This window comes from Gopherus evgoodei, chromosome 10, assembly GCF_007399415.2.
Source record: "Gopherus evgoodei ecotype Sinaloan lineage chromosome 10, rGopEvg1_v1.p, whole genome shotgun sequence".
Lineage (NCBI taxonomy): Eukaryota > Metazoa > Chordata > Testudines > Testudinidae > Gopherus > Gopherus evgoodei.
This window is the reverse complement of record NC_044331.1, coordinates 22,925,401-22,947,160: the sequence shown is the minus strand read 5'-3', so window position 1 is coordinate 22,947,160 and position 21,760 is coordinate 22,925,401. Positions and strand designations below refer to the sequence as shown.

At 37.8% G+C, this 21,760-nt stretch overlaps 1 protein-coding gene across 7 annotated transcripts in view; it reads left to right on the top strand.

The window, feature by feature from the left end:
- The window catches only part of AP4E1 (adaptor related protein complex 4 subunit epsilon 1), a 33,853-nt gene extending 12,861 nt beyond the window's left edge, over positions 1-20,992 (top strand). For 6 of the 7 annotated variants that reach the window (XM_030578003.1, XM_030578008.1, XM_030578005.1 and 3 more), the window contains 13 exons: positions 1,823-1,945; positions 2,040-2,149; positions 2,676-2,815; positions 3,610-3,722; positions 3,871-3,989; positions 5,025-5,327; positions 6,111-6,225; positions 9,541-9,676; positions 11,372-11,630; positions 12,708-13,283; positions 16,054-16,238; positions 17,832-17,989; positions 18,356-20,992. In XM_030578003.1, the coding sequence (XP_030433863.1) occupies positions 1,823-1,945; positions 2,040-2,149; positions 2,676-2,815; positions 3,610-3,722; positions 3,871-3,989; positions 5,025-5,327; positions 6,111-6,225; positions 9,541-9,676; positions 11,372-11,630; positions 12,708-13,283; positions 16,054-16,238; positions 17,832-17,989; positions 18,356-18,516 (2,498 nt within the window). In that variant the 3' untranslated portion in view covers positions 18,517-20,992. The remainder of the gene's footprint in view (positions 1-1,822; positions 1,946-2,039; positions 2,150-2,675; positions 2,816-3,609; positions 3,723-3,870; positions 3,990-5,024; positions 5,328-6,110; positions 6,226-9,540; positions 9,677-11,371; positions 11,631-12,707; positions 13,284-16,053; positions 16,239-17,831; positions 17,990-18,355) is intronic. The other variant, XM_030578004.1, reaches the window with a different exon arrangement.
- The last annotated feature ends 768 nt before the right edge of the window (positions 20,993-21,760 follow it).

Sequence of the window (21,760 nt, the reverse complement as noted above, 5' to 3'; positions counted from 1 at the left end):
AGAGTTAATGTGCATAAATTCTCTGCACAGTGAGAGGAAATTGGATTCCCAAGACTGAATGTTAAATACTTTAGGGATCAGAGTAGACAACCATATGTAAAAAGCCTTATTTTGGCACTTATCAAGTAAAATGTACACAAAATGTACACAGAAAACAAAATTTACATGTGCATTCCTTTGCTTGCTATATTAATTATTGATACAGTGCTAAAGAATCTATGATGCAAGGAAATGTGAAAATGTTAAAATCTGATTGTTTTGTTGCAAAATAGTCAATTCTGTAATATTAAAAGTCATCTTTGAAGACATTCCTAACTTGTTTCATGTAGCTGCACAGTTAGTGCACACACCTTTCTAATATTTAGTTTAATTGCTAACAATTGATAGATTCTGGTCTAGTCATCCCATGGCTAACCTATATGAGATGTGGAAAGAGCATGTGAATTGTTGCCATGGTCCTAAATACCAGTTGGCAATCTAACTTGGATATTGAATTTTGCTATTGACTCACCTAAATTGGTGCCCTAAAAGATTAATTTGTATCTCCTTTTCTTCACTTCACTTGTTATCCCATTTAGCTTTTCCCATCAGAAATATTTTTTTTCCTCAGAGGAATTATGCCTCTGAGCTCTTGTCCTTTTTGTCTGTGTCATAAAGTTTGTTGATCTTGGTTGTTCATAATGACTTCCTAACCGCTGCTCTGATAGTCCAATGATAATTTTGAGTCTCTGTGAAAACCTTTAAAGTTGACTTTTTGCTTCTTTTTGGACCTCCACACTATGTAGTCTCTTTAGTGGCTATATTTTACAACAAATTTCAGGGCTGGGAAGCTGTCTACAAAACTGAAAAGTTTAATAAATATTTTTTGAAAGATAAAATGACCAAGAATCCAGTTCTTTCCCCATTGAAATCAGTGAGAGAGTTGTCATTAATTTAAGTGAGAATAGGATTAGGCCCCTAGTCCAAAAGAATGTGCCTTACCTGAAAGTCAGTCAGAATACCGGATGGTGGAAACTTCTGTTCAGCAAAATCAATTCAAACTTTTCCGTACACTAAACATAAAAGGCAAATCAGTTTTAGATAAATTTCTCTCCCTAAAGACTTAATAATCCATTGCTGGGCCCCAAAGTCTTGTCTGTTGTTGACAGAGAAGTATATTCTTGTGGGTTTTTTTTGTTTTTTTTTTTTAAGTCAAACTACTGAGCTTTTGCCCACCCTTTCTGTACTTCATCTATCTACCCTACTATGTAAACTGTACTAGGCTCCCTACCAGATGTTGCTAACAATAACTGCTTGCAAAATTTTTCTACATTAAGAAACAAACATTATCATCTTCCTCTGATGTCATCTTCCTGGTATGTGGATGATAAAGCAGAGAAAATACTTCCAGTCACTTGTGCGAAGTAATTGAAATCCCACTCTGCAATGGTGACTATGTACCCAACCTAGCCATTGTCCAGCTACATTATTTGGCCTCTTCTAAACAGGACAATCTTGAAATCTCATCTAGTTGGGTGAATCACATTCATGGGATATGCAGTAGGGCTATTGCTTGCCTAAAGGAGGACATTTTTTCACATCCAAACAGTAACACTTGTTTAAAATATTTAATGAGATAATATTTAAGATCCCAGAAATCTACATGCAGCGTGCATGTTAGATTTCTTTAAAATATTAAGCTCAACCCCTTTCTAGAGAAACAGTCGTCATTTGACATGAAGATTTTTTTACTTGTATGTACTAGCTTTTTTATGAAAACGCATGTTATAGAAATGTATATTCTTAAATTATTGCTGTTTAACATTTGTTGTTTTCTCCCCAGCTATCTTATTTGAATGTGTGCAGACAATTTATACCATTTGCCCCAAATCTGATCTGCTTGAGAAGGCTGCCAAATGCATTGGAAAATTTGTTCTATCACCTAAAATTAATTTGAAGTATTTAGGTAAGGATACCTGATCATCTCAGCAAGAAGATTTTAATCTGATCATGTGTATGTGATCTTTTGTCATATATTTATGCAATAATTTATTTTCTAGGACTAAAGGCGCTGACCTATGTTATCCAGCAGGATCCTAATCTAGCACTTCAGCACCAAATGACAATAATTGAGTGTCTAGACCATCCTGATCCTATCATCAAAAGGGAAGTAAGTTGATTTTTGAACGCCCACATAGAGAGCTTAATGTTTAAAATTCATGCTATATTAACATCATTTTAGAGTAAATGCCAATATTACAATAGTGGCGTCATCAAACAAAGGCATGTTTATATTGTTCGGCCGTGGTAACTGTGTGAAAGGAATTAAATAGAAAACTTGGCCCTCTTCATACTCTGTTTTCTCCTTTCCTTTTCTGCAAATCTTTTATTTCATTCTAAACACAGTCTAAAAACATTCCTTAAGAAGATAAATGCCAGTATGATGTGAGAATAAAACAATATATTGTGTTTGAGATTTTTGTCCAATTTGGCACTATGTACACCACTACCTCCTGATATAACACAAATTTAAGTTCAATATAACACAGTTTCACCTATTACGTGGTAAGATTTTTTGGCTCCCAAAGGACAGCGTTATATTGAGGTAGAGGTGTATTAAGTTCCTGTCGGTGTGTCATTCCTGTGTTGTGTGATTAGAGTTACTCAAATGTTGTTTCTTTTGTTTTTCCCTTCAGACATTGGAGCTTCTCTATAGAATTACCAATGGGCAGAATGTAACTGTCATAGTTGAAAAGATGCTGGACTACTTAAGACAAAGCAAGGAAGAATATACCATCATCAACTTAACTGGCAAAATAGCAGAATTAGCTGAGAAATATCCTTTTATTGAAGATTTATAGCCAGAGCTTCTGTTACAGCTTCATGTGACATCACTATTCACATCCTCCAAAGATCATTTTGTGGCCTTCCAGGAAAAAGAGGGAGGCTAGGATACTATAATTCTTTATTTCAAATGTAAAAAAAACGGAAGAAATAATGATCTCAACATTTTTTTTTTTTTTATTTCATCACAAAGTAAAGGGCACTGAAGCATTTGGGCTTTGCTTGGAGTTCACCTTTTTAGTTAATATTAATAACCTTCTCTTAAAAGAGAACTTTAAAAAGCATGCACTGTAGTGTGAAGAAGAGAAGGAGTTTTCTGCCTTATTGAATTAGACTTCAGCACTTCCTAACTGTGAGTATGGCTTTCCTAGTAGAGTGCAGCTCTTCCAATGAAATAGATAGTTGTGGAGCATGGTATGGCTTTGTTTAAAATTTTTTTTTTTAAAAATCCCCAGTAGTCCAAAAAGCATCCTCATTAAATGAGAACATTGCAGGACAGCAATGGTGCATGCTTTGGGATTGCGAAACACTCAGAAGAAAAAAGATTCACAGTTCCATATGGTAACACTTTTGGAACCACAGGCTCTGGGAAAACTGCCCTGTTTGTCCTTTTTCTCCTTCCTTAGCTTGGAAAACATTTCAATAGTAAAGACTTGTCTGTTCAGATATTCCATATATGTATGTACCCTCAAAACTTTTTAGATCTTTTTTTTTTTAATTGTAAGTAAAAATAGATAAGATATACACTAGTGTATAATGTTTATCTTCCCTTAACGTTCTGGAAACGTATGCCCCTGACAATGGGTGGTTCATTCAGACTATGAATGCAGTATTTTCGGTAGGAGGAGATGTAATGCACCCTGACATCCCAAACAACTTCTTGAGGCTGCTGGCTGAAGGTGAGTAACTTACTGAATTCTATAAAGAGAAGCCATGCTTGGTTAGCTAATGTCTTGGTTTTATTTTTCTAAATCTGTCTTGAATTCTATGACACATGCAGCATAATTTTTTAAGCAAAGATTTAATAATGTGTCATTTTCTTTTTAGGATTTGATGATGAAAAGGAAGATGAGCAGCTACGGCTTTATGCTGTCCAGTCTTATCTTTCTTTGCTGGAGGAGGAAGATACATTTTATCCACAGAAATTTCTTCAAGTTATGAGTTGGGTAAGGCTGCTGCAGTATGAAAATATGATAGATGTGAAAACTGCCTGTCATAAGTGATGGCTTTTTGAACTTTATATTCTTTTTTTTTTTTTTTAAACTTATTACACTGAAATTTATTCTACCAACCACCTGTTTCAGTGGTTGTGAGATTTTCTGTCTTTTCCATAGTAAGGCTGTATGTGTTTGTGAAATGCATTTGTAACCTTATGATGACCTGCCAAGCTGCTGAACTTGTATTCTGTGACACCTGTGAAAGCAAGCAGATTCCACTTGAACTGGAAACAGAGCAGATGGTTAATTGTACTTATATAGCTATTGGGTTAGCACTGTGCTAGGCAGCTACTTGATTTAATGAACCAAAAATTGGCATCCCGCTTATGTATTTCACTTGCATTTTCACAAACAATAAAATGTAATCTCAAGCATTTTCCAATTAAAACTGAACTATAGCTTGGAAAACCCTATCTGCATTAGAAAATCTGCGCCTTGATGACTACGATTGTCGCAAATGGGTCCCCTTGAACCAGTGCTGAAAACAATTTAATTGCTAGGGTAGACATGACAGGCATTGTTATAGAAAACAGTATTGATTTGCCAACAGAAACCTTAAGTTGAGATAGATTTTTTTTTTAAATAAATGAAAGTAGCTTGATCTGCTATGCACTAATAATTAAACTGTTTTCAGGATTAAAGAGGATTGGTTGCTGACCACTGTTCTGAGTGGTGGTCAGTTTTGTAGAGTAGATAGAACTACAGTGAAATGATCTTAAACTGAGGACCAGTCAGCAGTACTCGAAAACCAGCAGACCCTATGTCTTTTTCCACAGTATATTGCTTGTTTTTGTTTAAAGTGGATATATAATGTAAAAAATTATTTCTAAAGTCCAGAATTTAAAGGATTTCCTTATTTTATAAGATTTGTTTAATGCGAGGTGGATTTTATGTAAGAGTATTACCATTACATCTTAATTTCCAAAATGAAAGCACTGATGCCTGTGTAACGGAATGTCTGTTATATCTGTGTCTTGCTCATAGGTTTTGGGGGAGTATTCCTACCTTACAAATGATGGTGATCCAGAAGTCACTATAACAAGACTGCACAGGTTGCTGAAGCAGACTTTTGTTACTTCTGAAACAAAAGCCTGGATTATGACTGCAATCACTAAAATGTCATCCCGTTTGTCCTGTTCTAAAACAGTTGATAAACTAATCCAGGAATTCAGCACTTCTCTAGACACATGCATTAGGCAATATGCCTTTGAATTAAAACATCTGTGTGAAAATAAGGAGCTGATGAAAAAGTTGCTTCCGCTTGATGCCAGTTGTGATGAGATAATGGTAAGATAACTGTAACATATGTATTCTGTGCTTACAAATTCCTGTATTTCTATAAAATATGTATTTTTAAATGATTATATTTAGCTATGTCTGAGAGGAAAGATGCAAATCTATCAAATCACTTAGAATGAGTTGCAATAAGCACTCTTAGTGGGATTCTTGATAAATCTGGATGTGCTGGTGATATTAAGAGGCAATGAGCAATGAAGTTGTCATTTGCTATGCTACATTCCTATTTGTTGTTTTATAAAATGGATTTTTTTAGGAAGGCAAATTCAGTCTTTTGTATAATCAGTATTATGCAGCATTAGATTGTCTTTGTGGTTCTACTTTTTGTTAGAACAACCTACTAGTAGTTGAATTGAGGTATAGTATTTGGGAAGGGAAATGTTTACCTCCCTGACTAATTTTAGTGTAAAATTAGTATATTTACATAGTGTTCAGATAGATTGTGTTGGGATGCAAGGTCTTTTGTTCAAGATTTCTTGTCCAAACATACCAGTGAGATTGGAAAATTGTAGAGAAACTAATTATGCTTAAGACCTACTGTCCAAATTGGTGTTCTGTTTTAACATGTTAACTCAATACCTTCTATATACAAAATACTCCCTTGGACGATAGTGTAAGTATGGAATACATGATCTTCTTAGTGATGCAGGTGGGAGAGCTGTGAGATGTCAGTATGCTGAATTGTTATAAAATGGATTGTTCCTTTGTTAAGAAACATTAGTTTCATTTAGTGGAAAGATTCTGATTGTTACTGTCTTTCTGAATTCAATGTAGGTAGATGCTTCCTTATCTTTCCTAGATGGGTTTGTGGCTGAAGGACTTAGCTGTGGTGCAGCACCATATAAACCACATCACCAGAGACAGGAGGAGAAGCTTTCTCAGGAAAAAGGTGAGTGTTGCTTCATATTTATTAAATGTGTGATAAATTAGCCAAACAAAAAAAATTACAATTTTAGTATAACGTTGGTGTAAGAACACCATTGATTTAATTGCATTAATTGAACTTTACTTCAGAGAGCATCTTCCCCAGAATGTTCTCTCTCCATTTAAAAATGTCATCCACAACGGTAGGAGTGATTCACTTCCTCATAGGTTTTAAGGCCATCTAGAACCAGTAAAATCATATTGCCCAGCTCCCTGAATTATGTGGGTTATAGATGCAGTGCTTACAAACAAGGCCTGGTCCAAAGTCCATTGAAGTTGATTAAAATTCTCCAATTTACTTTACTGAACTTTGGATCAAACCCATAGTGTGCACCAGGACCCTATCTTTCATTCAGTTTTTGATTATGCAGATTATCTCAGGCTCCTCTGTGATATTCTTCAGACCCTCTGCTACTTTTTGCCACTTTCTTAGCTCACCCTTGGCCACTGGGATTCATCTAAAAACCTCTTGTTTATTGAAGATTGAACTAAGCTCCCTTTGGGACTTGGCTAATGCCATACCTGATTAACATGTGCAACTTCCATCTACAAATAGCTTGTTGCTCTGGAGTCCTGAACATTGTCCCATGTTTCCTGTCAGCTTGTGGGATTTGGGGGGCGGGTGTGGGAGAGGCAGGGGGAATTAAGATAAAGGCTGGGAATTCCAAGTTTTATAGTACTTAGAATTCACATCTTGGTCACACTATTGTCCATCAGAATTTTCTTCATTGGTTCTTGGACTTTGTGTTTTAGAAGAAATATCACTTTTGCTTTATTTATATAAATGGTGTAGATAATGGGCTATTCCTTATAAAGACCTTAAGTAGAAAGATTCTATAGATTTAAGAGCAGAATTATTTGATATACCCTATCTTTAGTATATATTTAGAATGCATTTTGTAGCTATGTACAAAAAATTGTTTTAAGTGAAGTCCCGAGGAAGATTAGAAGTGTATAATGTTGTGGTTCACCGTGGAAAATGAAAGAGAGTAGTATAGACAATTCTAGCATTTGTTTTTCTTAAGCACGGTAGGTACTCCTGGCTTTCTGTTAAGTTTTATGGCGTGTACTGTCCTGTTTTTCTGGGAGGTGAAATCTTAACTGTGGGAACAGGGGATATAGAAAAATCACACTTTAAGAAGTATTTAACATTGATATTGCTTGTGGATGCAAATATATTTAGTTCCTCTTTGTTTCATGTGGAAGATTGATGGCTGAATTACTGGTATTTACTTTGTTAAACATCTCCAAGTGGCGGTCTGGTGTGCAGTTTATTATGGATTTATAAAGAAACATCTATAGAAATCAAATATGCAAACAGTGGTTCTTCAGGTAGTCATTTGTATCTTCTACTAGTTTAGACATCTTTTTAAAAAGAGGTGAAATAGTTGACTTCAATTTAATAATATTGCTGACAGTGTGTTCAGTGCAGGGCCGGCGCTACCATTTAGGCAGCCTAGGCAATCGCCTAGGGTGCCAGCATTATTCGGGGGGCGGCATTTTGCCGGGGGGGCGGCAGGCGGCTCCAGTTGACCTGCCGCAGTTGTGCCTGTGGAGGGTCCACTGGTCTGCGGCTCCGGTGGAGCTGCCGCAGTCATGCCTGCGGACGGTCGGCTGCTCGCGCGGCTCTGGTGGACCTCCCGCAGGCATGCCTGCGGCAGCTCAACCAGAGCCACAGACCAACAGACCCTCTGCAGGAATGACTGCGGCAGCTCCGCCGGAGCTGCAGGATCAGCGCGGAGGATGGCGAAGTGGCTGTGCGCCTAGGGCGCGAGAAACCCTAGCGCCGGTCCTGGTTCAGTGACATGAAAACCTTATGGTTTTGTGGAGATCTAAGTGTTTGTGATAATTTATATTGAAGTGTTTGTAAAAAAAAAAAATGTAGTAAAAACCCAAATCCTACACTCTCAAAGAATGCTATTGCAAACGCAAAAGGTGATTTCCGTTAAGGATCGGAACAGAAAACCATAGCAGCTTCGATGACTGCCTGCATGCTCCATTGCCAAGGAAATAGTGCTATAAGCATGAAACAGTTTAAGAGCTTCTCCTATGTATGTGCTCTAAAAAATTTTGTGTGTGAGTGAGCAAACGTAATGTGGATTCAAAACACATTAGAGGATGTGCAGTCTGAAGAACACATGCAGAAGTTGGTTTATTTTGGTCCTGTGCAATGTCTCTTGAAAATAATAATAAAAAAAAACAGTATTGACAATAATTTTTAGGGGAGAAAATCACTTCTGATGTTTTTCAATTTAAAAAAAAAAGTTGTATGTAAATTTGTGTATGAACTAAGCAAGTATAGTGTACATGTTTCTTTGAGAGAGGAGAAAGCCTATCTGTCTAAACCAGTGGTTCCCAAACTTTAACATGTGAACCCTTTTCACTAAAATGTAAAGTTTCGTGAACCCCCTCCTAAAAATGAATATTTCCAGGGATTTTCTCCTTTACCTGAGTATAAGTTATAAAAGCAGTGATCTTGGAAATATTAAATTTATTTTTATAACATGCTTATTACACATTATTTATTATTATTATTTATCATTACAGTATTTTCATTACATTATGAAAATGGCAACACTCTTCCAAGATCTCACTTTTGTAGCTTGTATCATTTTGAATAAGCCTGTTATAAGACAAGCTTCCTGTGTTTCATCAGGGAGTATCAGATGTGAAACAGCAGGAAGGTATTTAAGAAGCCAACTCAAAGAGTTCCTCCTACACAATCATTCAGGTGTTGAGTAGTTCAGGCAAACAACGCATGTTACAACAAAGCTTTAACTTGTTTTTCATAATAATTTAAAAAACAATACTAGCTGCCTAAGTAATTTTAAAAACAGCAAAAAAGATCCACCTCCCTTTCCATTACTTATAGGAGTCTTGAAGTTTAATTCTCCTCAGTGTGATAGATATTCTTGCTTTGATCTTCTTAGCTCTTGGAAGTCCAGGTGCTCTGGGCTGCTAGGCCCATGCTGCCTGGGGTCCCCAGGGACAACTCTGTCCACCATCAGGGAATTTTTCCCTGAGAACCCCCTGTAACATTTCCTGAACCCCCAGGGGTTCATGAATCCCAGTTTGGGAACCACTGGTCTAAACTAAAAAAAAACAACAAAAAAACAGCAACAGGAACAACTGGTTTTAATAAGGATAAAATCCCAAATGTAAAAACTGGGAAATGACAAATATTAGGTAGAATAACTTGTCTTTTTCTAAAGGAGCTAGATTTTTTTTTTTTTAAGTTTTATGATCCATCTTGATAAATGCCGTTTTGTCTGTATTGCAGCTCTGAATTTTGAACCTTATGGATTGTCGTTTACTTCAAGCATGTCTTCATCTGGCTTCACTGGCCGGCAGTCTCCTGCTGGTCTTTCTCTTGGTTCAGACATGTCTGGTAATAGTGCCGAGATAGGACAGAAAGAGTGAGTTATTCGATCTTTGAACTCAAATATAGAGTTTCTTGTGCAGTTAAACCTGTGTTCTTGTCAGGGACTGAATTTTTGCTACTTGTTTAATCACATGGGACTTAATTTAGAACAGTGGCTCTCAAAAACAGCTATTGTGCAAAAAGAAATCACTATGCTAATCCAGTATGCAAAAAAGAAATAATTAAGGATATCTTTTTTGACAGATTAGCTAGAAGAAATTTATGCAGTGAAAATGCAAGCTTTTCTGAATCTTACTCTTCAGACAGTACAAAAGTCTGAAACTTAAGGAAATTTCCTTTATTACAGAGGTCCATGAATAATTATAGTTTCACACAAATTAGTTATTTATTAAATGGAACTTAACATCTTTAAAATATCATGGAACAGCTGGATGTTCCTCAGAAGTACTGTTGAAGAACTTCTGAAATGTGAACTTAGGCCACGTCCAGACTAGGGTATTAAAATCGATTTTAGATACGCAACTTCAGCTACGTGAATAACATAGCTGAAGTCGAATTTCTAAAATCGAGGTACTTACCTGTCCAGACGGCGCGGCATCGATGTCCGCGGCTCTCCATGTCGATTCCGGAACTCTGTTCGGGTTGATGGAGTTCCGGAATCGATGTAAGCGCGCTCGGTGATCGATACATCGCGTCCAGACTAGACGCGATATATCGATCCCCGAGCAATCGATTTTAACCCGCCGATGCCGCGGGTTAGTCTGGACGTGGGCTTAGTCAGAAATTCCCTACTCATTCGTTGCACTTACAGCTATAGAATATTTACAAGTCTGGCATGTCTTGTGCTTTATCTGAGAGTCTGTCCAGAGTGTTCAAGCAGATTCTTGTGCTGGTATTAGGCTCTGCTGGTGCTGAGGTTAGTTTTAGTTGAATAGAAAATTAACTCATCTCAGATTTTTAAAATAAAGTCCAAACATACAGTGATGTGCATCACTTACAAAGTGCTTTGCATCTTCAGATACATTACGGGTTTTCACTACTTACTAAATGCAACACTCCTATGAAATAATGTATTCCAGTCTCACTATACGTCTCATCCCTGGCTTCTCACTGAACATCCTTTCAAATTCTAGATCCCATTCCCAATCTTCAAAACCTTACATGGGATTGGCCTAATTTATCCAAGGAAGTCCTCACTCTAGATGATTATGATCTGTTAAAACAATTCAGTTCCTCTGGAACAACAGAAATCTCAACATCAAGAATGAGACTTACTTGTGTGCAGATATCCGTTTTCTCAGCATCTGGCCCATGTCTGTTAAATCCCACTTCCTGGATCTTCCTCACCTTTAGTGACGCCATCTAAATTACATATGGTCAAATCTACAACCAAAATATTGAAATCAAGTGAAGGAAAGAGAGTTTTTTGTAATAGCTGATGTATATAAAAATCTAGATAGCTGAGCGCCAACTGGACATAATATCAACTTCTTGCTTATTTCACAGCAGGGACTGAGTGTGTATTTGCGTGGTGCTTTGCTAGTAGCAGAGAAAATTGCTAGCATGGAATGTCCATGCAGATAGAAGAAGGCTAATTTCTATTCTCCTGTCCATTGGGATGTTAGAGTGCAAAGTGTATGCAAATTAACAGAATTCTCTGTAAAAATGGCTTTGCTTTTTGGAATAGCACTTTCACAAGCTGACCCTGCTTTATTACATATCCTTTTAGGACCAATTGTCTGAAACTTGATGGTGTGAGGAAATTATGGGGGAAAGAAGGCTACCTCCCGAAAAAAGAGAACAAAACAGGAAAAGAAGATAAAACACAACCTGTTCCTCTAGATAGCATATTAATAGGACATGTAGTCGATCCTCCTCTGATGCAGTCTGAGCAACAGGTAGTCAGCCTTTCGGAGGAAGAAAAGGAGAAGCAGCAGCTAGCATCAACATTGTTTGTTGGGCTAGGGTCAAACAGCACTATGAGTCTGGTATGTGATTTTTTTATATAAATTACAAGTTACAAAGTTTACAAAATAGCTGTGTTTAATTACAGTTATTTATGTACAGCTGCTCTCAAATCAGTGTTCGGTAGCATTTAGAATGTGACATGGATTAAAAAAAGGAGATTGGAAATAGCGTCATTACCTAAAGAACCTGTTTATTGGGGCTCCTAAAAAGAAAGGAGCAAAAAATACTTAAAATGACAGATTTTAAAATCAAGCAACTTCTTCGGTTATTAAAGACTTTGGAGTGAATTGTCCTGAGTAGTCAGAACTCCCCTGTGTTCACACTGCTCCCCTGTTTGCCCTGCCTCCTCACAAAGCTCAAACTATGCTAAGCTTCCCAAGTATTCGCTACCTTTAACCCAGCTTCAAAGAGCCATTGGAGGCTGCAGATCTCACATACCTGGCAGTATAGGTTAAGACTGACACCTTTTCCATAACTTGTGCCTGGGTGTGGTAGAATGTGAGAAGTAAAATCACTCACCATTCAAAGACTCTTCTACTAGTGACCTTTATCAGCACTGCTTATTCAAATCTTAGTATCTTATCCCTGATTGTCTGCAAAATCTTTGTGTACATATACATGCTTTTCAACAGAAGATAAAGAATTTCCTAATTGTACAGGAACCACAATGATGCCTGCACTACTGAACAACTCCAGTACCCTCAAACTACACCTCTACTCTGATATAACGCGACCCAGTATAACACGAATTCGGATATAACGCGGTAAAGCAGTGCTCTGTGGGGGTGGGGCTGCTCACTCCAATGGATCAAAGCAAGTTTGATATAACGCGGTTTCACCTATAACGCAGTAAGATTTTTTGGCTCCCGAGGACAGCATTATATAGGGGTAGAGGTGTAACTTCTTAAGTGTCCTAAGCAGTGTCCAGTGCATATTGTAAAACAAATCTTTATTTAAAGGTCACCTCTGTTGGACAGTTAACTTTTATTTGCCCTTTGTCTCCGGTCCTTCCAGACAGGCTTCACTCTGTTAATTAAACCAGTCACCAAGTCAAAGAAAATAAATAAATGTAAAAATCTCTTCTGTTTTTTCTTCAGATGGGGAGAGCAGACACCATCAATCAGAAGTTAAAAAAAAAATCAAAAATAAGTGAATCCCAGAATAGCGAAGAAGCATCTAGCTTCCAAAATATTGCTACCTTGCCTTTCAGTCCTTTACCTGATACAACTCCTAACAATAAGGAAAACTTTCAGGGCAATGAACATCTCGGATTAAGGAAAGTCTCACTGAGTCCTTCAGAAGTTTTGGAAACTAGTGTATCATTTGATACGTCTCAATCCCTAACAGAAGCTGGACTGGATGAGAAGCTTTCAAACTGTAGACTATCGACATCTTCTTTATTTGCTGATCGTAATATTGAAGTTTTTCAGCCTCCCCAAAATGTTCCAGATATAGTTGCCAGTAAGGCCCCCTTGAGTCTTTGCTTACCAGAAGAACTAGCTGGTCACCCTCATTCAGAAATAGTAGAGCTTTGTAGCTGTGACATCCTGACTGTGTACTCGTGTAAAGTTTGGACAGATGACTGTTCACTGCTTGTCCTGTTTGTTGCCAACAACAGCACCTCACCACTCAAAACTGTGAACCTAGTGTTTGAAAGTACAGAGCATTTTAAGGTAAGAAAATGAATTGTTACTTGTACAATAGAAGAGAACCATTGGTTTCCTCTGTTTTTTACTTACGACACACACTGAGTTTTTCTTTTCAGGTAGTTCAGACAGTTGATAAGCTTTTCATGACTGTTAAGGAATCAGACATATTACTATTCTTCTTCTCATGTAGTGAGGCCAGTCAAGATGTTTTAGAGATTTCTTTAGGACTTCAGCTACATCTGGGATTTGTACAGTAACTCCTCACCTAGTCTTCCCGGTTAACTTGCTGATCAATTAGGGAACATGCTCATTAAAGTTGTGCAATGCTCCCTTATAATGTCTTTTTGCAGCTGCCGGCTTTGTCCACTGCTTGCAGGAAGAGCAGCCCTTTGCAGCTAACTGGTGGGGGCTTGGAACCAGGGTGGACAGGCAGCCCCCCTATCAGCTCCCTGCTCCCCTAAGTTCCCTGTGCAGCAGCTGCCCAGCAGGCTATCAATTGCTGGCAGTTCAGGGTGTCCCTCCCCCCACTGCCATGTGCTGCTCCTGCCCTCTGCCTTGGAGCTGCTCCCAGGAGCCTCTTGCTTGCTGTCTGGGAACGGGGAGGGGACTAATGTCAGGGTGTCCCCCTGCTCCTGCACCCCACTTACCCCATCTCCATGGGGGTGGGGGAACACGACAGAGCTCAGGACAGAGGGAGTTTCCTGGCAGCAGCTTGCTGTCTCAGCTTACTGATCTGATTAAAAAGGCAGTGTACTTAGAAATGTGTCTCTCTCTCTCCCTCTCGTGCGCGCGCACGCACGCACACACACACACTGTGTGTGTCTCTCTCTGTCATGCTGCCTCCTCTCCCTCCAGTCCTGCTGCTTTGTACAGTGTGAGGCTGCATTAACAACAAGAGGTTAACCCTTGAGGGCTTAGCTAAAAGCTAGTTCATCATTTAGCAGTAAGGCATTCCCTGGGAAATAGCCCGCCCCTTCCACCCTCTGACTTCACCACCTCAACCAAGCTTCACAATCATCATCACTGTGTACAGTATTAAATTGTTTTAAGTGTGTGTGTGTGTGCGTGCGTGCGTGTAGCCTTGTCTGGTGAAAAAAATTTCCCTGACTCCTATTCCCCCCTCCTCCTTACATTAATTCTTATGGGGAAATTGGACTAGCTTAGCATCGTTTCACTTACAGTCGCATTTTTCAGGAACATAACTACAACGTTAAGTGAGGAGTTACTGTATATTGGTTGGTAAAGGAAGATCATGGTAAAAAACTGTTAAGGATATAATAGAAAAATCTTATTGATTGAACCTCAAACTTTTACATGTGTTAATTAATCTAAGGGTATGTCTACATTTGAACTGGAAGGGGGTACACATACCCACACTGGCTCTGCTTGAGTGACTGCCTAAAAATAAATGTGTTTCCACAGCAGTATGGCTGGCTGTTTGAGTTACCCTCCTCATGTACATTTGGGTATGTACTCAGGTGGCTAGCCTGAGCCGCTGACTGTGCTGCTGAAGACACACTGCTACTTTTATGCACTAGCGTGAGCAGAGCTAGCATGAGTATATGTTTGCAAGCTGGGAATCATACCTCAGATGTAGATATACCCTAAAAAGTATTTATGGATTGCTATAAATGTCTGTGGATCTTGCTATATTCGAAGATGTGACCATTCGCACATACCTGAAACATGGTTAGATATCCTCAAAATGACAGTATATGCCAGTGATAATATTGAGCATTGGATATTCAATATTCATAAGAGTGCTGACTGATCTATAGAAATTGTTTCCTGTTCGAAAGCAGAAGGGTAGACTTTTGGGGTAGGAGAGGAGAGGGAATCCACTGAAGGGGAGTTCAGGTACAGAATCATCAAATCTGTTTCTGCAGCAGTCCATTGCTAACTGGATCAATGGAAATAAGCAAAAGGCTTATTAGAAGTAGCTTTAACAGGGGCCTGGTAATGGGTTTTGATGCCTTTTTCCTATAGAATTTCTGGTTTGAATCATGCTAGGTTGCGGCCATCACATATATAGTTGGTTATATTGTTGTTAGCTGACAAGTATCCATACCACAGACTGCTACCACAGTTGGCACCTGTGCGGTGGCAGCGTGGCAGTCTCAGCAGAGGCCAAAGACTGAATGTCGATGGAAATGGAATCTTGCAGTTTCACTGTCTGCAGTGTGAACTTGTTTTGAGGATAAATCAAGGCTTTCAGTTTCCAGGACTATCAGTTCAACAACTTTCCTGAGCACTAAATTCACTTTGAATAGTTAGTCAAAGTGTATTTCTGTAAAATTTTACAGTTAAACCCAAACCAGCAGTACAATACTCCTGGGTAAATTTACAATGTGGTAGATAAAATATGCAACAGTATTATGGTTCTATTCAGCAATGATGGAGTACAGTGAGAGCAGTTCAAAGGGCATTCTCTGCTTACAAGATTTCCTGTTGACCCTCTGCTAAAACAAATGGCTATTTTACAATTAAATCCTGGTAGAGGAGTTGAGTTGACTGTTTGGAATGTCATTGTTTGACTAGTGAAACTGCCGTGTGCCTTTCCATAGAAGTTAAATGTAATTTAGTGTGCATGTTGGGGTGGGATTGTCCTTTGTGATCCTGATCTCACACCTAATGGAAATCGGGATTGATGCCATTGCAGTCAATTAGGTTACATGAGTGTAAGATCGAAATCAGTCCTGGTGTGTTCAGGGATTGTAAACTCTGGATTAGCAATTTCTAGTTGACAGTAATCTGAATATTTTTTATACCTCTTAACTTTTTTCTTTATTTGTAGATCTTTGAGAGTCTTAGCTATCATTTTCCTGTAATAGAAGCTCAAAGCATAGAAAGATGCCAAAAGTGTGTGCAGTTGGAGAAAGTCTGTACAGAGGGCATTCTCTCTGGCTCCATTAGTTATCATCTAGATACGGATACTCACCTTGAGTTTTCACTAACTTTCTCACTGTCAGATTTCATCAGGTAAGTCACTGATAAAATAAGACTGTTTTAAAAAATCTGGTATTGCAGTCGAAGTAGTAAATAGCACAGGATGGCTCAGGAGGCTGATGATGGGAAATAGAGGCTTTTGTCTGTGGGCTGTTAGTTGTTAATCTGATTCAGACTGGTGATGTTAGTACAGTATGTCACCACTTGTTAATGGCCTATTAATATGTGAAATACGTGTGTTGGCATTAGTCTGGTTCCTAGAGGCCAGTAATGACATCACAGTTCCCCCCATCATCACAACTGGCTCCTTCGTTGGCAGTCTCAGCAGAAAGAGCCTGGAATGAATACGCATGGAGACTGAGCAACCTGCTCATCTTTAATAATCATCTGTCCATGTTGAGCATTCATAGCAGGGACAGTGTAAGGAGGCTAGTACAGCAATTGCTTTGCTGTGCCTAGTCTTTTATACATTGAGGATTTCAGAAATGAGGAATGTCAGTCCAACACCTTCAGTGAGCATTAAAGTTCACATTGTTTTCATGGCTTTAAAAATTATATACATAGTGACTTTCACCGGCTTTTCTGCTACCTTCCTTTTTGCTTTTTAAATGTATATTTGAGATAGTAAAAGTTGTTCTGTTGTAAATTAAGATGGCATGATCTAAATTCCTTGCATTGTACTACAAGAAAGACTAAGATTAGTAATTCAGGCATGAATCTTTTTCTCCTCTTCTCTTCTCCCTCTTCCCACATCTCTCCTTGGAGTTTAGGTTTTTATTCCAAATAATAATAATAATAATAATAATAAAAAATGTTAATACCTCTGACTGCAAAAGATAGCTTAGCTTAGCTTAGCTTAGTTTTGGTGTCTGGCCAAATAATTATCTTTAGAAAGGATTCAGTTACCTAGATTATCCAAAATATTGATTTCCACTGAATTATGAATTCAGGAGCTAAGTACAAATCCCATAAGACTACAGAATGCTTTTTCACTTGGACACATTCACTGGAAATATGAAATACCCTTTTGGAGTGTTGAATGAAACTGATTGGACAGAAAGTATAATAAAGGCATGTTGCTTCAACAGAAAGTAAATTGTAAATCTTTGAAACTGAGTGAGTTTATTTTAAATGCAGGGACCCAAATTGTGTGAGAGGACTGACCACTTTTACTGTAAAAACAGCTCGTGCTCTTTATTTTTCATTCCTGAAGTAGTGGAAGTGACATTTTGTGTTCAAGCAGCCAATTTGTTTTTAAATTAGACTTTGAACTTGAGAGCAACATTTATAAGATTTCCACAGTGAACTCTTTATTTCAGGCACTTATAACTTGGCAATTTAAGTGGCATTAATCTGCAGTTGGTCAGCACTAATGTTTAAGCTAAATTATCTTTTTTTAATTTAATTTTTTTTCGTAATGTTTTAATTTAATTTAATTTCTGTAAAAAGCAATTCAGGCTCTTTGTATTGTGGAGTAGAAGGGTTGTGTTTCGACAAGTGCATTTTTAAAATTGTTTGTTTGCTTTGCTATATAATGGTTTTCAGATACAGATGATTTTGGAGATCAGATATATTCAGAATAATACAGAGGTTGTTTTACTCAGATGTGTGTTAAAAAATTTTCAGACCAATGAAAATTACCACTGAAGACTTTGGGAGACTGTGGCTGTCCTTTTCTAATGATGTGAAACAAAATATAAATATGTCACCTTCTCAGGGATCTCTCTCAATAGCTCTGAATGCCCTGAAGCAGAAACTAAAGCTTCATATTGTTGAAATTATTGGTGAGTGAATTAACATTTATATTCTATATCTTGGTGCTGTAAGTGCCCATGGTTTTGCAGCACATATGTTTTTATCTTCAGTACTTCCGAAAATAGATATGTTTTCAGAAGTATTTTGAAAGAGGTGAGGGAACTGGCAAGCAAGCTTTGAAGGTTTGTGTGAAATAAGGCATGAAATTGGGAGAGACAAGGGGGGTAATTAGGAATGATGTTTGGTGAAGCATGGAATGAGTTGCAGGTGTGAGAGAAGAAGAGGGCAGAAAAATGTTACATGTGAAAGGACATTTCAATTTGAATTATATTTAATATGAATTGCAGTTATTTCTTTTAGTTTTAAATGTATTTGTTGTCTTTGTTGTTTTTAAGGTAACGAGGGAATAGCGGCATGCCAGCTACTTCCATCAATCCCCTGTCTGCTGCATTGTCGTACTCATGCAAGGACACTGGCACTCTGGTTTAGATCCTCTTGTTCTGCTCTTCCAGACAGTTTATTGTATCAGTGTCAAAAGATGATGGCGGAATCTTAATTGCAACAGTGCCTGCTTTTCTAACCTAGTGGTGTAAAAATAAATTCATACAAAAGACTTACAGGGTTACACAAATGTTTACCAAAGCAAAATGAGTTAAGACGATACTCAAAGGTGGTTTGACACCACCCTCCCCACCCCACCCCACCCCACCCCACCCGGAAACTGGCATATGCCATGTGGACTAACAGGAAAGTAGGATGATCTTCGATGTGCCTGCAGAAATGTGCTCAGGATTGTACAGTTGCTGACAAATAACCTGATGAAGTATTGCTAACTGTTGAAATGAAATGTATATTTCTTAGTTTATTGTAGATGATTGAAAGTATTTATTTTCTATTATGTAATTTTTGTATGTAGCAACCCTTTACCCTTAGGAGCAGCTACTTAGCACTAAATATTATTTTAAGGAAAACATCACTACTATGAAGTCAGCTTTACTCTAAAAATGACTCAAATGCTTGTCTTTAACATTATGATTTACTTCATTAATGAGCTTTTTCTAAAGTTGCATTTTAAGCACTATTGGAAACAAGACTCATACTGGCTGTTGCCCATTGTATGTTATCTTACCACAGAGCATTCAAGTGCATGCTTCATAATTGTTTCAGTGGCTTTAATTGGTCAGAAGTACTGCATGGGATCTTTCAGTCATTTACCAGTTAAGGATTTGACTAATGGGGTCCACACAGTCTTTGGAAAATGGGAGAGGTGTCTAAAACTGGGAATTGTATGGTGATAGCTGAATTGGATGGAGATCCATTGCTATCCAAGTCATGTGTATGGTATCTGGAGCTCCTTGTCATTTTCATTTTATTCCTCTTCTTCACTTGCCTTTGGTAGAAGCCTGTAGCAATCATCAAAAGAACTGTGCATGTCCCAAAGAGATTTTTCAAAAGGATAGTAGAGGAACATATTAAGACTGGATTTATCATAGATGTGTAACAGAATTGAAAGTGCTGTGTATTTAATTTGGGCTGAAACATTTGAATTTACTTGGTTTTCTTTTATAATGCTAATTATCTATTGATTGGTTACCAGTCTTTTTGAATTATTGCTTATACATGGTTTGGGTGTAATTGTGTGGTTATGAATCTTTCTAAAGGCTTGTTTGCACGGAGCAGCAATGTGCACTGTGGGAGTGTGATTTCTAAAGTGCACTAACTGGTCCTGGTAGATCCTGCTGATATGCACTAAAAGTTCCCAAGTGTGTTTTACTCTAGTGCTGTTTGAAACAGTACTACATTGAAGTGCATTAGGGAACTTTCAGTGTGCGCTGGCGGGGTCTACACAAACCAACTAATACACAATGTGTTAGTGAACTTTCGAAATCACACCCACATAGTGTACATTGCTGCTTTGTGTCCACAAGCCCTAAAGCTTAACAGATCTAATCAGCCTAGCATGCATGCTGTGTGTGTCTGGATTGTTTCTCCCCTTCTTTGCCACTACCATTCCCAAAATCCAGCACCTAAGCCTTGGAATCCTGTGATCTGCATTTATTTAGATCACATCACTTTCTTGCACAACTTTACAATAATTCACAAGTAGCTATTTTTCTTTAAATTGAGAAGAATTAACATTTGTGCAAACAATGCTCGCAAGTGTGGCATACAAAGGAAATCGGATTCTACGTCAATTTGCATTATCCTTATGCTGTTTTTATATTGAAAAGGAAATCTTCGGAGGTATCTTAAAATTCTCTGTTTTCATGTGGCAAACATCAGTGTTGGAGGAAAGAAAAGTATTAATTGTTTTTATTTTGCCTCATTTTTGTTAAATGTTCATAAAATCATATAAAAATGTGATTAAAAAGATTGTTTTAATAACTTCTTTTAGAGGTTAAGCCAATTGTCTTATATTACCACAGGTACTATGACGTAAGAAAAGATCTTTTGGTCACTGCTATTACAATACCCTCTAATTGAGGGATTTATTAAAGTGCACTAAATCTGTAAATATATTAAACATTCTGCATACATTAAGTAATGTATATTTAATGCTCTGGGACAATTTGTATGAATGAAAGCTTATTTTAATTTCCCTGCTAGTGCAGAATGTAAATCAGCTTGGGTGCTATAATTGGATTTCCGTGTATTATAAAAAGTTACAGTAATATCTGTTCTGGCCTATGCATTTTTCACCATTTCTTTAATGGGATGTTGAGTTTCTTCTGATATGAAGCAAACCAGTAATGCCTTCTGTTTACTTACCTCTTTATCCTTACTTTTTTCCACCTTGGTTTGTTTAATTTAACTATATAGTTAATGCACTTTGAGCTGTAAATATGCAGATTCTGAGAAAACAATGAAGGACCTTATGTTGCTGTGACATAAAGGGGTTTGCGTGCTTGTACCCAAGGTACAGCCTTTATTTTTAGATTGTCCACCAAAACTATTGCGTTAATCTCTCATTGTGTTTACACTTTTCTGTAATTTAATAATGTGCGCGTAATAAAATCTCCAGCCCAGTTTTACAGCTGTTTTAACTGGACATATGTCTTTGGTGCTGTGTACCTTAACAGTGGTACTATTAGAATAATGGCATTTAATATAATTGAAGATTGTTCCCCCACGTAGATGGTTTGTAATTTAATGGCTGCAGGTCTAGACTATCACTGCCAAGAGATTAAGTAAAAGACAGACAAATGCTCTGTCTATACTGGCAAGCATTGTGTACATAAAAATTACATGAGATGTGTTAGCAAGCAGGGACAGAAGTGCCTGTTTTTACAGAATTACAAAAACGTACTTGCTGAATGACAGAGTACTAGCCCCCATTAGGATTGTTCTCTCTCAGTGCAACAAAATAGTGACAAAGAATGTAGCATATGTATTTCACTAGGTTTGCTCACCATGGCAATTAGTAATGACAAGTATTCCAGCTTCAAGTACTATATACGAAGTGTAGATGTCACATTATCCTTGGGTCTGTTCTTTCAGTAGCATTTTTTATCCCATGGCTTCTTCATATCGTTTTTGGAATTGAGCCACATTATGATCTAGGCACCACAGGAAAATTGTGTGGTTGAGCATTCATGCTTTCATCATTCGTAGAGTTGATTAATGCAGTGGTGTTATTGCCTACAAAAAAAACTAGACAATGCTTCGGCTGTTGGTATGCTGTGATCACAGCCTATCTTGTGGATATTGTCTCGTATCCTTGTACTCCCCTGTCTACCTCTCTTTAGGGCAGGGGCTATCAGCTTTGAGCTTGCTGTTCATATGGCACATGGCTGCTAGAG